Source organism: Schistocerca americana, chromosome 5 (genome assembly GCF_021461395.2).
Source record: "Schistocerca americana isolate TAMUIC-IGC-003095 chromosome 5, iqSchAmer2.1, whole genome shotgun sequence".
NCBI classification, from domain to species: domain Eukaryota; kingdom Metazoa; phylum Arthropoda; class Insecta; order Orthoptera; family Acrididae; genus Schistocerca; species Schistocerca americana.
This window is the reverse complement of record NC_060123.1, coordinates 34,087,512-34,107,141: the sequence shown is the minus strand read 5'-3', so window position 1 is coordinate 34,107,141 and position 19,630 is coordinate 34,087,512. Positions and strand designations below refer to the sequence as shown.

The window sequence follows — 19,630 nt, the reverse complement described above, 5'->3', positions numbered from 1 at the left end:
ATTTAATAAACATACTTATGAATACATCCTGTAATCATACAGAAAATGAGTTGTGTGACAAGAAATATAATGCTACATGTAATTTACTTTATATCAGTAGAGAAACTAATGTAACAATGAAAAATGTGACCAAAAACAGCAAAGTGGTATCTGTTGCTAGGTGTACAGATTTTTACTTTTTGTAACTCATACCAGTAAATGAGTTATTGTTAATTACTTAAGCTCAACATTCATTTCAATAAGGTACTGGCATGCTGCTTAATATTACAGCAGCCTCATGTTTTGGCCTAACATTTAACATATACAGAGAGAAAATTTATGACTGTTCTTATAAATAGTTTATTACAATAAATGCAAAACATTGTATGAACATTATCAAGTGGGATAAAGATCAAACCACTGGCCTAAAAAGAAAATGCAAACTACCATACTGCACCATGATGGTATTAAATAAATAGCCACAGCTGTGCAATTTAGTTCATGTGAATTAAACCATACTGGCAGACTACATACAACAAAACAGTATCTGTAGCAAATAATTATAGTTACAACAGGCAAATTATTGGATCTCTTCACTCACAATAAACCTCAGTTGATTTCTCAAAGTAAACCTCAGTCAATTCCCTTTCCTGGACATAAACTGACTTAGTAGACTGCTAATACTATGATCACAGTATCAGAAAAGCACACTGCAACTCACTGACTTTGTCGCAAACTAGAACAAAACACTTATAAGTGATGTCATGAACCAAATTTCATCAGTCGAGTGCAATTTGGCAAAAATTAAAGGGAAATATTAATGAAAAAGTAAACAATTTTCTGTGCATGATTGCTAAATTTTAACAGTGATCGCACATGTAAAAATGAAAGTTATTAGCAATTTGCTATCAGTAAAGGTGAGCAAAAAAAGGCAGCAAATGATTGAAAGTTACCAGGGTTTGTTTGGTTTGTAATGAATCTGTAAATTCCAAATGATTGTATGAACACATTGTACGAGCTGTAGATTGTGGCAAAACTGCTTTCCCTCATTTCTCTGTGCTAACTAAAAAGTTATTTTAAATTTTTGTGGAAGTTAATAAAAAGGCTACAGTAATATATGGGATATCAATAACTTATTTTGTTTTAAATCACTGATTGTCTCCGAATTAAATCTCCACTGAAGAATTATACACTAACAGAAGATAATGGTCACAAATGCACCATCTGACAATGACTGAACAAAACTGCATAATAAAATATATACTAATCACACATACACAGTATACAACAGAAGTGGTAACTATGGGAGCACCTCAAACAATATTCAGAAACCATGTACGAACATTATGTCATGAAGAGTTTTTCATCAAATAAAATACAAACTGAACATGTATCACATGGGCTGCAGAAGGAAACTGAGTGCTAACACATAACACCAATTTGAAGTCTACCTGAAAGCCACTGAAAGAATAAAGAAATGAAAAAGGTCCCCCAGAAAGTTAAAGATGGTAGAAAACTGCAAATAGGATAATTATGTAGACAAATATATTATAAAATTTTTATGATGCAACATACATAGAATTTGTTTCTGAACGCTGTACAAGTACATATGGGAAATGCTATTAACCACTCTCATAACTAGAAGACTATATACAGTTTAAGCAGGTTTCGTTACATGAAAATAAATGTTTAATTAATTATCTTCTAGCTGTTGTTGGCACTTCATTCAGGGAACATCTGCAGATCCAGACATCTATCCACATGCCGTTCCAGAGCTTGAAGTACAAAGAAACTCATGTTGCACTTTGGGCAATGGTACAGGTCGTTCACCTGTCTTTCCTACGAAGGAAACAAATGCTTATTAATCAGAATTCTTCATTTATTGCCTCACCAATAAATTTAAAAATTTCTTAGGAGTTGTTATAATGTGTAAGGATGTTTCAACAGGAAGAGAAGGTTTTTAATTATTTCAAACTGCTGCAGATATCAAAAACTACCCAACACCATTAAGTATGCTGATGAACATGTTCAACAGCTCAAACAACCATCTATATGTTGCAACAAATGCCACAGACAGTGTTGTTGTTTGTTCAAATATAAATAACAACAACAACTCAAGAGAAGTAATTTTGTATGCACTCTAGAAACAGTGACTTCATTGTTCACGCATAAAAACCATTCCAATATTGTTTCAGGAAATATCTGACTACTTATACAAAGTTTGCGAGAGAGATAAAGAATTTATTAATGACATAGTCATTCTCACATGTAAGGTGAGTATGTCAAAGTTAACGAAGTTATGTTTGTATGAAAAATTTATGAGTGTAGAATTTCTTAATAAATGGTACAACATGTTGTCAAATAAATAAAAAACTTCCAACCTACGAAGCTGAAGGAATTGACATACTTATTATGGGGGAGTAGTCAAACTAGAACTGAAGTTGTGCTGAACATGGAACTGCAATTTTTAAGGAACTACTAGTTCTTCATACAAATTAACAGGTCACTGTTAAGGTGCTACAACAACAGAATCCATTGGAGACAAAATTTCTGCAGGTAACAAAGACACAAAGAAAACTTATGAGAGGTGAATTAGTGTAAAAAATGATCATTTTTCCATCTTCATTTCAGTTGTGTATGATAATTATTTTCTTTTATACTATCCAGGGCAGACAAGTACAAGAACAAGACCTGGAACTTTTCATTTAGCTTTTGTTCTTGACTGTGTGTGTGTGTGTGTGTGTGTGTGTGTGTGTGCTCTGAAAGAAGACCCTATCCAAAAGCTAAACTGCGTTTACATACATGCCTACCATTCAATTCCTTGACAATATAGTGAGTATTTATCTTAAAATCTTTCCGTGTATTTCAGCTGAAACCCTATTAAGTTCCTAACAATACTGCTCTTCAAGTCTCTCTTTATCCATTCACAATACATCACCTACAACATCCACTGGTTTCTCTTTGCTGATCTTGTCTTAATTTCTGTAATTCTTCTTTCCTTTACTTTAATAATACAAATTCTCACACAGCTGAACTGTCAAATAATTTACAAGTCCAGCCTAGTTCTGTGAAATCATTCATTATTTGATTAACATCTGTCTCTCTCACTGACACACACACACACACACACAAAAATAATAAATACTTAGTCTTGAGGTTTTGAATCTTTAGGGTGGTTTCTCTCAGGAGAAGCAGCCTGGTATACCAGAAGAAAACAAAATTTATGCACTTATCGGGAAAATGGTGTGTCTCTCTCTCAGTGGGTCAAGGAAGAGGAAAGGAACTGAAAGTGACAGCTAACAATAATACCTAAGATTAAAGAATATCAACAATAATATACACACAACATTCAGAAAAAAGTGAAAGCTGAAACTCCACTCAAATGACTGGAACCAGCTGTAAGGAAAAGATAAGAGGCAGAAAAAAAGTGCTTCACCTTCACTGTGTACGACAGAGAAGGAAAAATAAATAAATAAAATAAAAAAAAAAAATTACACATCCATAGTAAGGATAAATAAAATGCACTCAAGAAAAGTAAATGGAAAGTATTAGAAAAATGCAAAAGGAAAGAGAAACTACTGCAGCATAAGACATCACATGGCCCAAATTCAGAGTTCAGAAGCACTGGATTTATAGTGGGAGTTTCAGATGGTGTGTGTGCTAAAATGAGTGCACAGGTTCATGTGCTGCATTGCTGGGCGAGTCCGTTAGTAGATATTACGTTTACCACTGCCCACAGTTTGTCTAGGGCCAAACATTCCAAGACGGGTTTGATGGTGGTAAAGCAATATAGAATATGGGCAAAATTCGTAAGTTAGTTGGAAGCCCGTAAGTGTGGCACTCTACACAAGTGTATATACTTTATCAGTTAATATTGTACACAACTCATCAATTTATTCTAAAGAAAAATGTCTTGAAGATGTTATTTATTTGTAGTGCACTTGTATAATAGTACAGTTTCTTTGTCAAACGGCAGTGTTTATTTACAGCTTACTTGGTCTGTAAAAGGGGTCAGTCACATATTTAGCTTTAACTCCCCCCCCCCCCCCCTCCCTCCCTCTCTCTCTCTCTCTCTCTCTCTCTCTCTCTCTCTCTCTCTCTCTCTGTGTGTGTGTGTGTGTGTGTGTGTGTGTGTGTGTGTTTTACCAGCAGATTTTATTGTTTACTTACATGTGCTATGTGAGAAACAAAATTTAAGAGCTCTTTACAAATGAGTGGGAGTTTGAGTTGTCAATCTCCTGCCTACTTTACAATGGACAAAATGTCTCTTTTTAACAAACCATTCTCACTTCACTGGCCATACTAATAAGTGACAGCGTCAATGTTGTCTAATGCACTACTATAGGTAGATACTTCCTTTTTTTATATATATATTTATTTATTGTTCCGTGGGACCAAATTAAGGAGAAGTCTCCATGGTCATGGAACAAGTCAATACATGAAATTATAACACGTTAGTAGAAACAGATAAAATGAAATATAAGAAACATATTCAGGCAACAAGTCGTAAGTTTAAATAAAGAAAATCAACAATGTAACACTGGAATTTGCTTAATTTTTCAGCTCTTCCAGGAGCTCCTCGACAGAATAGGAGTGAGCCATGAGGAAACTCTTCAGTTTAGATTTAAAAGTGTTTGGGCTACTGCTAAGATTTTTGAGTTCTTGTTTTAGCTTACTGAAAATGGATGCAGCAGAATACTACACTCCTTTCTGGACAAGAGTCAAGGAAGTGCATTCCACGTGCAGATTTGATTTCTGCCTAGTATTAATTGAGTGAAAGCTGCTAACTCTTGGGAATAAGCTAATATTGCTAACAACAAAAGACATTAAAGAAAATATATACTGTGAGGGCAATGTCAGAATTCTTGAACTATTGAATAGGGGGCCGACAAGAGGTTCTCGAACTTACACCACATATAGCTCGAACAGCCCTTTTTTGAGCCAAAAATACCCTTTATGAATCAGAAGAATTACCCCAAAAAATAATACCATACAACATAAGCGTATGAAAATATGTGAAGTAGACTACTTTTCGTGATGAACTGTCACTTATTTCAGATACTGTTCTAATGGTAAATAAAAATTTCACAGTTATAATTACTTTTAGTACATGAAACAGTATAGCATGAGCTACAAAAACTAAGAAAAAGTACTCTGGACCATGCCTATAATCTGTAAACATAGATTACAATTTATCCTCCACAACAAGCTAAACAATCTCTCAATTCGAAATGCCACGTGCCACCAGCTAGACCACACCTTTCATCAAATATCTTTTCTTTGTATAACAATATTTTCACAACAATGCATAATTAACCATTTCTCATATGAGATCCAAACAAATTATTTTAAATGCATCAAGATGATAACTTGAAATTTTGAAGCGAGTACACCAGAACATTATGATCTGTACTGCTAAAATAAAATTTGAATAACAAGTTCAGGTTTCTCTCATTTGAATGTTTTTCTGTCTGTTGCATACAAATTTATCATAATGTTTCTTACCTCAGTTTGTCAGGTTAAGACAAGTTTCCACATGAAGTTCTAAATGATCCAACCTTGGAAATTGCCTATTGCACTTTGGACAGTCATATTTTTTTCGAGGGGGGATTTCTTCATTGTATATCTGTAAGACACATGAGATTTCTCTTAAGTCTAACTCACACTGCAGAAAAATCGAGAAAGCGAAAAATTCACCTGGGAATTAAACAGCGATATCAATTGTGACTGACATTTATACAGCACACACAAGAATATGGTGACAGAGTAGCACTTCAAACTACACGAAGTGCCCATTATTTCATTACAAACAGATATTGGCAAGTTTGTAATGGACCATGGAAGGAACCAGTGAGGGCATGATTAAGGAATCAGATGTGGAAGGCAACTCAAGGAAATTGCACCGATAAGACAGGCTGGTTATGCTGCTGGAAGATAAAAAAAAGTCTCTTGGGGCAATAGATATTGTAGAGCAAACCCTGGACAAATAGCACTGCGTGGGTGCGAGTGCTCAGGCTGCAGTCCCGCATAGCACTCTGAGTGCAGCGGTGAATGGAGCTGAGGAGTAGGAGGAAAAATAAGATTACAGCTGGATGCTGCTACACTAAGACAGTCCCTGATCACATGCCAAGCAGTTTCCTAGTTAACATCGAGAAACACAGCACACTTGAAATCTTCCCCCTGCTGTTCCTCATTTTTCATTTTGAGAATGTTGATCCATATCATGTGTATGTAGTGAATGCCCAAATTAATCAATATTTTATTCAGGCCCTATTACATGCAAATGCATTATTCAGATGATACTTTTGAGTATGTTGATTTAGTTTCACTGTGAACCACTGTGATTAAAATTAATGAAGAACTGAAATTATCATAATGGCATGCAATTGTAGATTTTTAGTGAGAAAAAGTTGTTTTGGGGATATAGACACATATCATTAGAAAGCTATAGCTTCTGACTTCACAGTAACATATTTCAATTTTAAGGAAACTAGTCAACTTAAAAGATAATAAGTATCAAAATTCAGACATGCCCAATATTACTTTTGCTTTTTGAGCCATTAGACCTGTTTAATTCCCACTTTTGACAATACACACTAATTGCCCAGGATTGAATGACAGACATCATTAATCAATTATGCATAAATTATCATTATTTAAAATACAGCAACTGTACTTGTAAATTTGAGGTTGGTTTATCCTGGTGAAAAGGCAAGAAAAAAATGTGTGTTTCGCAAATAACTCTCATTACTTCTTCACAGTGTCTCCTTTGAGGGATATACACTAAGTCCAGCGATTCTCCGACTTTCTCATTCCATTGGAAAAATAGGTTCTGTCAAACTCTGCAAAATACTCACTGACTGCCTATCACTTCCTCATTTGATGAAAATTTCTTCCTAGCAAGCCAAAGCTTCAAGTCAGGGAACAGGAAGATGTTACCTAGAACTAAGTCTTGTAAATAGGGTGGATGAGGAACCAACTGAAAGCCCAATTCACACACTTTCACTATTGTTATTGCTGATTTTTGGGATGGTGCACTATCTTGATGACAGAGCTCTTTTTTTGCGTGCCAACCTTGGTCTTTTTCAGCCAACACAAGTTTCAAAAAATCCAACAATGAAGTATATTAGGGTTCAGTTATGGTTCTGCTTTTTTCCAAGTAATCAGTGAGGATTATTCCTTGGGAATCCCGAAGAACGGTGGCCATCACCTTACCAGAAGATGACAAAATGGTCCTTGCCTTCTTCGTTACACTTTCACCAGCCTTTGTCCATTGGTTGACTGTCATTTTGATTCTGGTGTGTAATGATGGATCCAGGTTTCATCAACAGTCACAAATCGGCACAAAAAGTCTTGTAGACTGCAATTATGCTGAAATGTTGTGCCGGATGCACTTTTGGTCAACTGTAAGCAATTGCGGCACCCACTTTGCACACAGTTTCTTCACAGCCAATTCTCCATGCAGGATACTATGCACTCATTCAGTCATCTCCCGAACTTTTATTCAATGGTCTTCCATTATCATACCATGGATTTTGTCCATGGTTTCCTCTGTGGTGACCACAATTAGACAGCTGGAGCGTGCTTCATCTCCGGTGCTTGTCCTATCATGTTTACATTCATTAATCTAAAAGTAAATTGCTGCAGAGTATGCACGAACTTCATCCAATAATGAAATGTTAGGAGCTTCACCCATTAGATACTAAAATCTTAAATAAGACGATAGTTCTGAAGTGGAGGAGGAAATTAATATTAAACAGGTGTTATATGAAGTAGTCAAGAGGTAAAAGAAACGTGTGCGGTTGATAACATTACATCACTATTAGAACAGCTTATGGGTAGTTAAAGGTAGGGATGGACACAAATAATAGTGATCTCAAAAAGGACAATAAAGGTGACATTGGTAATCCAGATTTAAAACTGCACAAAACTAACAAAGAAGTTAGTGCAGTTAGTATCAACATTAATAATTTGGGCAAAAAGATCAATTCAGTAAACTTTAGTTTAGAAAAAAGTTACAAAAATATGGCAAAACTTTGGCTTCGAAATGAGATGCTTCTGAAAATGACGCGATATACGAAGGAATTTAAATGAAAAACAACTGTAGTAAAAAGATGGAAGTTGATGTTAATTCTGGCCATCTTGAAGTTGCAGAGGTAGATCAAACCTGTTTTAATATCAATAATTATGATATGACTTCCCTAACAGAGTGAAAAGATACCTCTGATGTTCAGAATCTGAGGATAGTTCAGAAAACTGTTGATGCAGATGCTCTTACCTCTGTACAAGTTGAAACAACATGTATACCTGTATTAAATAAAACTGTTGGCAAAGCCGATGGCATTATTATTGAGGAAAGTAAAAATTGTGTAAAATAAATGAAATGCAATTAGTAAAGTTGAGATGAAGGATATTCCAGCAAGGAATGAAACATCTGGAATGACTGGCAACATAAATAAGGCTTTGTTAACTTACCAGTAGAGCTATGTCCAAAATTTTTGAAGTTGGCAATGAAGTGAACTGTTTGAAGAAAGCTGTTTCTAACGTAAATGTGCAGGAGATAATTTTCAATGTGAATACGATGCTCAATGACGTGTTGTTTGAAAACTTGTAATGTTCAAAGATTTTGTACTTACTTGCAATGGGCTGCCAAATGTTTCAAAAATTAAATATTCGATTTCACTTAAAACAGCAAAACTAGATGGAGGAGCAGGGGGTCTGAGTCACTGAGAATCCATGAACAGGTAGAGGGCTCACTGAACTTCCATGAACACAGTACTAGGTGAGTTCTGTGGGTAGATTTCATTTTTCCTTTCTTTAATCACTCCTTTCTTTATCTGTCCCGTTCTTAGATTGCAAGGAAAAAAAAATCATCATCCACTATTTTCTATACGCCAATAAGAGGATGGAAGTATATGCTCTGTCTACCAAACTCATGACAAATGTCTTATACAGTTTTGGATTTTATAATGATGAAATATTTGTAAATAATTACAAAATCTTTTCCAGTTCAATGATTTGTAAAATTCAGAATGCATTAAACAATATGAAAGTTATACAGCAACAGTAGGTGAAAAAAATGCAGAGCAACAATACACACAGTATCATTCATATAAATGTCTGAGGCTAAATTTAAAGTTATGTGTTTAAATTAAAACAAAAGTAAAATCCATTTGCTGTAGTAATGTGCCATTGCTATAAAAAAAAATATTGCCATATTGACCTTCAAGTCAAAGTAAAAAAAAGCCAAATAACTTGTTATGCGATCCTTAATAATTTTCATGCAGGGACATATTTATAAATAGATACTTCCATGCTAGATTGGAGAAAAGCAAGTGGTTTTAAAGTAAAATAGTATCCTCACCTGGAACACTAAAATATAGTAAATAAGCTTTTGTCTGTTTGTAAGGAGACATAAATGTTCGTTAATTATGTAGTGACTTTATTGCTGTAGAGAGGTATTTATTAGAATCATTTTTTGTAAGAGAAGACAAAGCAGGAATTTTTGGAAATACCATTTTGTTATCTGGATGATCTGCATGGGTCATAGTCCGAAATTAATCAAGAAAAAAGAAAGAAAGATCACAATTGCAACTCTGACTGGTTTTTGTTGTGATAATATGCCTATATGATCTGTGACAACACTGAAGTAGTATACGTAACCCATAGTACTACACGTAATACATTATCTGTAACAGATAATCACATACTATTTTTCGTGAAATATATTGATTAACCGATTCATGAAGTAAAAACTTATGTGTGTATGTTTCTCTTTGAATGATACCAAGTAACAATGCTTTAAAACAAGTATATTGGTAACTAACCAGTTTCGATAAATGAAACAAATATGTGAAATTTTGATAGGAATAATCAACAGGGAGTTCTCAATTTTTTGGAATAATCAAGTAAAAATTGAGAAGTTCAGAAATTATGGCTTTGGTTCAAGAGACTTCAGTGATTGAGATACATACTGAATGACCGACACACACGCACACAATTTTGAGTCTATTTATCCATATCATGTATATGTAGTGTACGCCGAAATCTATTAAAAAGTTATTCATACCATGATGACAGATGGAGTTTTATGCTTTTCACTGCGTGACTTGATCCAAATGAGTATAAACTCGCATCGAATGGAGACACCAACTTTACTACATGACTGTTGATACTGATGCAGAGATGTTAGTGTGATGAGTGTGGTACGCAGGCTCATTACATAAAAGTTAGAACGGTAATGGCTAGCCATATACTAAAAATTTTTGGGTGGGGTGGGTTATCTAAAGACTTGTGTACGAATATTTTTGGATTTTGGAAAATATACGTTTATGAAACAGTTATGGTTGAAGTTCTCTATAGCTGAGGAGCTGTAGGTTCAGGCAATAATTTAGTTTACATTATGAGTAGCTAGTTAGTAAGTTATGAATGGTCACAGTAATATTGTGTGTGTCAACGCTGGGAATTACCTAGGGAAGTACAGTTGCCATATTTGAAATTATGATAATATAAGCAAACTTATTAGAAGTGTAACTGATTAGTGACGGGTTTCATTCAGTCCAGGGCAACCAAAGTATAATGTCACACTTGGAACTTACAAAGGTATAATGGCTCAAAAAGCAAAAGTAACATTGGGTGCATCTGAATTTCACTACTCGTTATCTTTTATGTTAATTAGTTTCCTGAAAATTTTGTTCCTGAAAATTAAAATGTGTTAATATGAAGTCTAAAGTCAAGCTTTGTAATAGCATGTCTCAATACTTCAAAAACCACTAACTAGCTCGATCAAAGATACCATTACATGCTGTTATGATAAGTTCAAATGGCTGCTACTTTTAATCCATACATTTCCCAGAAATACTAAACAAATCACTGTAATCAGCAATCTGAAAATTATCATCTGAATAAAGAATTTGCTTGTCCATTAAAATAATTGATATAATGGAGGTGGTTGTCCGTGAACTACATTTGGTACACATACTGAGATATCAGTATTATGGAAAGGCTAGTTGCTACTCAACTTATAGCGGAGATGCTGAGTCACAGATGACTGTCACAAAATGAGATTTCGGCCAACAAGGCGTGTGTCAAAAATGGACACCGCGCGCGCGCACATACACACACATGCACACGCACGCACTCACTCACTCACAGTCTCTGGCAGCTGAAACTGTGAAGAGACTGTTCTCGCGAGCGTGCGTGCTTGCACTTTGTGTGTGTGTGTGTGTGTGTGTGTGTGTGTGTGTGTGTGTGTGTGTGTGTGTCTATTTTTGACAAAAGGCCTTGTTAGCCGAAAGTTCATTTTGTGATAGTCTTTTAGTTGTGCTTATCTGCGACTCAGCATCTCCGCCATATGGTGAGTAGCAACTATCCTTTTCATAATATTGTTACATTCCATCCTGGATTTTTCACTTTTGGAATGAGACATATATTTAAGGAATTCTTGGCTGATGTCAAAAGCAAATATGCTGATGTTCTATATCACTCCAAAGTTAGGTGGTTAACTTGCAAACAAGTCCTGAAGAGGTTTCTTAATTTGCAGAAAGATGTCACAACATACCTGATGAGGAGTGAAAAAGAGGGCAAGTGGATCTGTATCTTTGTTGGACTGCTGACTTCACTTTTATGATCTACACCACTATTTCTCTCTCAATGTAAGGGCAGAACCACTACATAACATATGGCAGACGAAGCTGATGTTTCTAAAGAAAAAATTAAACCTATGAAAAAACCATGCAATTATTCCTACACTCAAGGCAGTAAACTGTAGACCAGACATGATTAATTCTATTTCAGTAACTGAAACACTTATCAAAGCTACACCAAGACCTTGCACGAATGAAGACACACAGTGTAGCATCCAGTTCAATGAGCTGTTTGTCCAATATAAAATGTTACCTCATGAGCAATACCCTACACTGCACAACCAAGCTGCTGAAGTTTTTCAATGTTATGTTCAACATGTGTGTGCCGTTTTTCCTTTTTTTCTGAAACTGGCATGTGTTGTTGTGTGGTCTTTAGTCCTGAGACTGGTTTGATGCAGCTCTCCATGCTACTCTATCCTGTGCAAGCTTCTTCATCTCCCAGTACCTACTGCAACCTACATCCTTCTGAATCTGCTTAGTGTATTGATCTCTTGGTCTCCCTCTACGATTTTTACCCTCCACGCTGCCCTCCAATGCTAAACTTGTGATCCCTTGATGCCTCAAAACATGTCCTACCAACCGATCCCTTCTTCTGGTCAAGTTGTGCCACAAACTTCTCTTCTCCCCAATCCTTTTCAATACCTCCTCATTAGTTACGTGATGTACCCACCTTATCTTCAGCATTCTTCTGTAGCACCACATTTCGAAAGCTTCTATTCTCTTCTTGTCCAAACTGGTTATCGTCCATGTTTCACTTCCATACATGGCTACACTCCATACAAATACTTTCAGAAACGACTTCCTGACACTTAAATCTATACTCGATGTTAACAAATTTCTCTTCTTCAGAAACGATTTCCTTGCCATTGCCAGTCTACATTTTATATCCTCTCTACTTCGACCATCACCAGTTATTTTACTCCCTAAATAGCAAAACTCCTTTACTACTTTAAGTGTCTCATTTCCTAATCTAATCCCCTCAGCATCACCCGATTTAATTTGACTACATTCCATTATCCTCGTTTTGCTTTTGTTGATGTTCATCTTATATCCTCCTTTCAAGACACTGTCCATTCCGTTTAACTGCTCTTCCAAGTCCTTTGCTGTCTCTGACAGAATTACAATGTCATCGGCGAACCTCAAAGTTTTTACTTCTTCTCCACGAATTTTAATACCTACTCCGAATTTTTCTTTTGTTTCCTTTACTGCTTGCTCAATATACAGATTGAATAACATCGGGGAGAGGCTACAACCCTGTCTCACTGCCTTCCCAACCACTGCTTCCCTTTTGTGCCCCTCGACTCTTACAACTGCCATCTGGTTTCTGTACAAATTGTAAATAGGCTTTCGCTCCCTGTATTTTACCCCTGCCACCTTCAGAATTTGAAAGAGAGTATCCCAGTCAACATTGTCAAAAGCTTTCTCTAAGTCTACAAATGCTAGAAATGTAGGTTTGCCTTTTCTTAATCTTTCTTCTAAGATAAGTTGTAAGGTTAGTATTGCCTCACGTGTTCCAACATTTCTACGGAATCCAAACTGATCTTCCCCAAGGTCCGCTTCTACCAGTTTTTCCATTCGTCTGTAAAGAATTCGCGTTAGTATTTTGCAGCTGTGACTTATTAAACTGATAGTTCGGTAATTTTCACATCTGTCAACACCTGCTTTCTTTGGGATTGGAATTATTATATTCTTCTTGAAGTCTGTGGGTATTTCGCCTGTGAAACTGGGATAGTCTAGCCAATATTAATGTTTAACAGATTTTAATCTCCATATCTCTGTGCACTTAGCTCTATCACAAATCATAGTTCCAGATACATCACATACTGTAAAATCGAAATGTGTACAAATTTGTTAACATTAAAACTTACAATTAAGTCTCTGTACATGAAGAATTTCCTAAAGAGGCTATGAAGTTCTGCTGATCATATTAACATTACCTTATATAGTTATTTAATTAAGTAATAAACTTATTGACATGCTGAATAAGCAAGTCTTCTGCCGACTGTTCACATTGTTCTCGCACAATATTTCAATGGTGTGACTGCACCCTGCTTTTGGTCCTCACTACGTCAGGCACTCTGTTTACCGTCCACACCCACCAGGGGCAGCTCTGGCTGTCCTCTCTTGCTGATGGTGCTCCAATCGCCATCCACACTTACTCTGCCCATCCTCTGGTATCACACCTGTTGTCTGATGCTCTGTTTCACATCCGCACTGCACCCAGCATTCTGTCCGCCAACTGCAGCTGCCTTGGCCATCCTCCGGTCGCCTTGGGCGTTGTGTGTGAAGCCTATCCCTGTTGGAGCAGGCATCTGTATTGCACTTTTCATCAGGCATTCCACACGCTTTTGTCTCCTCTGTGAGAACAGTCAGGTTCCGAGTCCTACATCTGCTACTGTTAGGCATGTTTTGTGACATATCACCTATGGTCTGGACTGCTTTGTCTGGTGCTCTGTCCAAGGGTTGTTTTCTTAGTCTGCACTCCCATTTGTATTTTTCATGGAATCTTGATGTTGCCACCACTGGGTTTTAAACAGCTCAAGTGCTGGATTCCAGGCAGCAATTAGCTGGCATCCAGTGTCACAGCTGATGAGATTCTCCATGACTGGTCTCAATAGATTCTTTTATGACACTGTTACAATATCTCGTGGTCTGTCACAATCTTTGTGTCATTGTAGTTCATTGAGTGACTGAGTTCTAGGCAATGCTCTGCTACTGACGATTTGGTTGGCTGTCTAAGTCTGGTGTGCCTCTGGTGTTCTTTACACCTAACATCTACTGTCCTGGTGGTATAGTCGACGTGTGATATCCCACACTGGCACTGCATGTTGTAAATACCTGGCTTCCGCAGCACCTTTACATTCCCCAGCATTGCCCCAATTTTAGTAGGTAGGCAAAATATGCTTCTATGTTGTGTTTCAAGAGAATTCTGCTGATTTTGGCAGAGGTGAGTCCAGCATATCTGCCATATGCTATTTTGTTATTTAATTCTCATAAAATTTGATGAGGAAACATGTAAATGGCATTTTCAGCTGAGCTACTCTTCTAAAATCAAAACTGTGATTTATTGAGGATATTATTGATACTCACAAGGGAAACTCCCCATCATACCCCCTGCAGTTTTGGTGGTAAGAGGGTGCAGTGGACACCCTGCCAAAAACTGAACAGAGATCAAGTGTAAAAACAGAAAGAAATTGTACTGAACTGTGAAAAAGCCAAAAAGTGAACAGTTCAAGCACAAGAAGCGCAACATAGAGTAGGAAAGAAGAGCAATGGTGTTGTGGATAAGTGGTCGTGGTGTTGGACTGCAAAGCAGACAAGCTGTAGTCCAAACTCCTTCATGTTTTTTCCTTCTTTGCTGTGCACTGTATTCAGATTTGTTTTTGTGTCATGGTGTAACGTCCATTTGCAACAGCGAGTTGTAAGGAAGGGACCTATAATCAAATTTGATCCTGCACAACTACTTTATTAGCAAACGAAAGGAAGTGACTTTCAAATGGGAACCACAAACATTTTATGACAAGGCGAGAAGTCATCCGAATTGTCCACCAGAAAACATGTCTGGTGCATCATGCCCCTAACTTGTACACCTGGTGTTGGAGATACCTCCTTGCCTGATTTGGGTGTCTCTGTGAATGTGAACACTTCCAACGAAATGATGAAAACATAATAGTTTGTCACATAAGCCGCAACAAATGAATACAACAGTTTTACAATAACACAGTTTCTCTGTGCTCTGTCAAAACGTACGTTTTTAACATTTTTGATGTTGCATTCCGTTTTGAAAGTCTTGACTCTTGAATTCATTTGTTGTAACATAGTTCACACCCGTTTATTTGTTGTTTTCATTTCTGTGAGACATCTATCTGGTATCTCGACTGCTCACACTGTTCATCACATTTACTTGTGACGGAAATGTATTCTTACTACACGACTCATATTCTGTAATCAATGTATAGTATGAAACCTACCAAAACTACAGAAAGAGAACAAATGTTTCAATGATGAGATGCACAGTTCATAATTGTGTGTGTGTGTGTGTTGGGGGGGGGGGGGGGTGTTTCATACACAGCTCTTGGACCATTCACTGTTTCTATTTTTCACTGCCCAGTACACCTTCATCCCGTTTTCATGCTTGATCTGTGTTCAGTTTTTGACAGGGTATCCACAGGGCCATCTTACCACTGAATCTGAAGGGGTGCGATGTGGAACCTCTCTCGTCAGGTGGGATTATTTTCTCGAAAACTTTGGAAAATGACATCTGTACTGAAACAGGTCAGTGGTTATTGACATCTCTCCTTTCACCTTTGTTACAGAGGGGTTTAACAATGGCATACTTCAATCTCTCTGGAAAAATGCCTTGAATTAGTGACGCATTACAAATTTCAGATAAGCTGGGACTTGTTTATTATATCCCATTACATTCTGATCACACCTCATAAGCTGTGGACTGTCCTTCCAGGCTTGGCAAAAGCTGTACAGCTTATTAGAATTTAGTACCCAGTTGCTGAGTTTGTTATATAGCATGACTCTTGAAATCTGAGCACCTGCTATGTAACAAGGGCCTGTTTCAGCTATCTCCAGAGATTGTAATGTACACTCCCACATATCCTTTTATTGTGCTAACTATGACTCCACCCATGTTAGCTCCCCCTCAGCCTTTTTCTGCCCTTCTACCTTCTTTGAACTGTAGTACACAACATTTAGTGATGCACTATCTCTGACCTCCCAATCCCTCCAATGCCTCTTTCTGCAGAATTTCCACCATCCTTCTGTACACCTTTGTCCACCTTTTGAATCTATTAACTCTTTTGCCCCTGGAAGATGAAAATTATGATTCCACAAGCAAGAAATATTGTTTTTTATTCATTTATGAATGTTTGTCCAAGCTGCACTGGTGAAAGCTTCACAAAATAGACCATAAATAGTTGTGTACATTTGAGACAAAAGATCAGTATGAAAACTGAAATTACACGACTTTTTCATGATGAGAGGTATGAAAATCGAAGTGTTATCAGACATGGAAAAAAAGCTACACAAAAATTTAATTTTGGTTTAATTTGTTGTTTTGTTTAATGCAAATGTGATGCTACATGATAGAGGCAGTTAAAAGTTTTTAACAGTATCATATTGCCCAACATAATTGTCTCAGAGTCCGAGACCTGGTCAGTGCAGAGTTTGCACTGAAGATTGCTGTTGAGATTGTGTAAATACAGATAATTATTATTCTGCTGCACTAAGAGAGTGGACTAATGGGCTCTTTTGGTATTTTAATTACTAACTGTTATGTCTGGAGATCAAGGCTAAGTTGCATTGAGGAATTACACACATTTGATGCACACAAACACAGTTAGGCTACAATTTCAGAGATATCTGTAAAGAGAATATGTGAAATAAAGGAACTGGTTAAAGTGTACATAATTTGATAGACTGATTTTTTTTTGTATGATCGTCGTCGGCTGATACTCGTATCCGAGTTTTCATTTCTCTCCTGAGATTTCCTTTGTCACGGTTCAGGCGTGGAAGTGTCGTTGATGGCTTAGCAATCCAATCCTAGCGTGGAACAGGCGGCCACAGACATTACAGCTGATGGAAGGTGGAGGACGTGGCTGAGCCTGGAGGAGTTTACATCTCTGGCGTTTGTCATTCTCCATTCTTCGACGTTCCAGCTCAAAGTTTTGAAGAGCATTTGAGGTAACTGAGCGCCAGCGACTTCGGTCTTCTGCTATTGTGGACCAGTTACTCGGATCGATGTTCAAGTTTTTCAGATTTTTCTTGTACTGATCCTTATAACGTTTGAGAGGGGCACCTCGTGGCCTTTTACCTGTGCTCACTTCGCTGTACAGCATTTGGCGTGGAAGTCTGTCATTTTTCATCCGCTGGACATGTCCGACCCATCTGAGTTGATGCCCAATGATAAGAGCTTCCATGCTATGCATTTTTGCTTTCTCTAGAACAGCCATGTTGGATATGAAGTCATCCCATTTCAGGTTCATGATATATCTTAGCTTCTGTTGGTTGAAGCGTTCTAGTTTCTTCAGATCGCAGCGATACAACGTCCAGGTTTCGCAACCATATAGCAGGGTGGAAATGACTACAGCTTTGTACACCATCAGTTTGGTGTACAGTGTTAGGTCTTTATTCAGGAAGACACGCTTTGTAAGACGACCAAATGCTACATGTGCAGCACGTACTCTATTCTCCACTTCTTTTCCAGATGAGCAGTTGGATGACAGTATGCTTCCCAGGTAGAGGAAATGGTCCACTTGTTCCAGGAGTGTATCATAGATGGATATGCTGAAGTCAGGAACAGAGGAGCCAGGAGTTGGCTGCGCCATCACCTTTGTCTTTGAAATATTGATGGAGAGACCAAATCGTTCGTACGCCCTGCTGAAGGAATCAACTGACAGCTGCAACTCTGCAGGTGAATGAGCTGGAGAGGCATTGTCATCAGCATACTGCAGCTCTGTCACACGAGTGGTACTGGTGAACCTTTTTGAATGGAGTCTGGACTGGTTGAATAATCCTCCATCAAACCTGTACTTTAGTTCTATTCCTGCATTGTTTACGGTTGTCTCGTAAAGCATAGCTGCCAGATACAATGCAAATAATGTAGGTGCAAGAACGCATCCTTGTTTAAGCCCACTTGTTATTGGGAATTCACCAGTCATTTCATTCTGGCAGAGGACCTGTCCAGTCATATCAACGTGGAGAGCTTCAATCAGGTCAACAAAATGTTCAGGGCAGCCGAAGCGTTTTAAGACCATCCACATGGCTTCTCTGAAAACTGTATCAAAGGCCTTTTCTAGATCGTAGAAAACAAGTAGTAAAGGCTTTTGCTGTTCTCTGCACTTCTCCTGTAGTTGTCGTGCACAGAAGATCATGTCAATTGTCCCTCTTGAAGGTCGAAACCCGTATTGAGACTCAGGTAGTATAGTCTCTGAAAGTGTCTGGAGGCGATTTAAAAGGATTCTTGCAAAAATTTTTCCAGTGACAGAGAGTAGAGATATTCCCCAGTAGTTACCACAGACGCTTCTGTCGCCCTTTTTGAAGATGGTGACAATTGTGGAGTTCTTCAAGTCAGCTGGTACCTTGCGGGTTTCCCACATTAATATAATAAGTGAGAAGAGTCTAGTTTTTAGAGGCAAGCCGCCACCCTCAATAAGCTCCATCGGGATGCTGTCAGGTCCAGGAGCCTTCCCAGGTTTCACACTCTTGAGTGCCTTGCAAAATTCTTGAAAAGTTGGAGGATCAGCCAGCCAGGGTTTTGGAGGGTGCTGTGGGACATTTTTGAGAAAATCTCCAGCGGCAGTAGAAGGGCTGTTTAACAGTGAGCTGAAGTGCTCTTTCCAACGATTTAAGATGTCCTGACTTTCAGTAAGAATGGTGGAGTTGTCAGCAGCTTTAAGTGCTCCTGATGATGAGCGGATAGGTCCAGACAGCTCTTTAATACCAGCGTAAAAGCCACGCAGGTTCCTTGCCTCAGAAAGATTTTGGAGTTCTGTGGCTTTCTGTTGCCACCATTTGTTCTTGATTACTCGTATTTCACTTTGACATTTCTGCTTGAGTTCTAGAAAGTGTGCTTTCTTTTCTGGGCAGGATGGATCTTGAGCAAGGGATAGGTAAGCATCCCGCTTTGCATTGATGATGGCTTGGATTTCTCCGTGGTTGTCATCAAACCAGTCACTTCTTTTCCGTGCACTACAATCAACAACATTCTCAGCAGTTTCTTTGATGATGTTCTTTAATGTGGTCCATTCTTGTTCGACGTCATCTGTGGTTGCTGGAGCTTTGTTAAGTTGTTCGGACAGTATGTCTTGGAAGTGTGAGCGAACATTTTTGTTGTTCAGGTTGCTTATGTTGAATTTTCTGCGTGGTGGGTTTGAAAAGTGGGATCGTGGCTTGCGATACTTTGGTACTCTCAAACGGCTGACTAAAAGTCTATGGTCCGTCCAGCACTCATCGATGTTTAGTGCTGCTTTTGTGATGAGAATGTCTTTCTTGTC

At 37.8% G+C, this 19,630-nt stretch overlaps 1 protein-coding gene across 2 annotated transcripts in view; it reads right to left on the bottom strand.

Moving 5' to 3' along the window:
- Nucleotides 1–1,525: 1,525 nt before the first annotated feature.
- The window catches only part of LOC124615343 (optineurin), a 141,695-nt gene continuing 123,590 nt past the window's right edge, over nt 1,526–19,630 (bottom strand). Inside the window, exons 12-13 of one of the 2 annotated variants that reach the window (XM_047143149.1) lie at nt 5,485–5,605; nt 1,682–1,818 (exon numbers count right to left, since the gene is read on the bottom strand). In XM_047143149.1, coding sequence (XP_046999105.1) covers nt 5,486–5,605 — 120 coding nt within the window. In that variant the 3' untranslated portion in view covers nt 1,682–1,818; nt 5,485. Of the gene's footprint in view, nt 1,819–5,484; nt 5,606–19,630 lie in introns of both variants that reach the window. The other variant, XM_047143150.1, reaches the window with a different exon arrangement.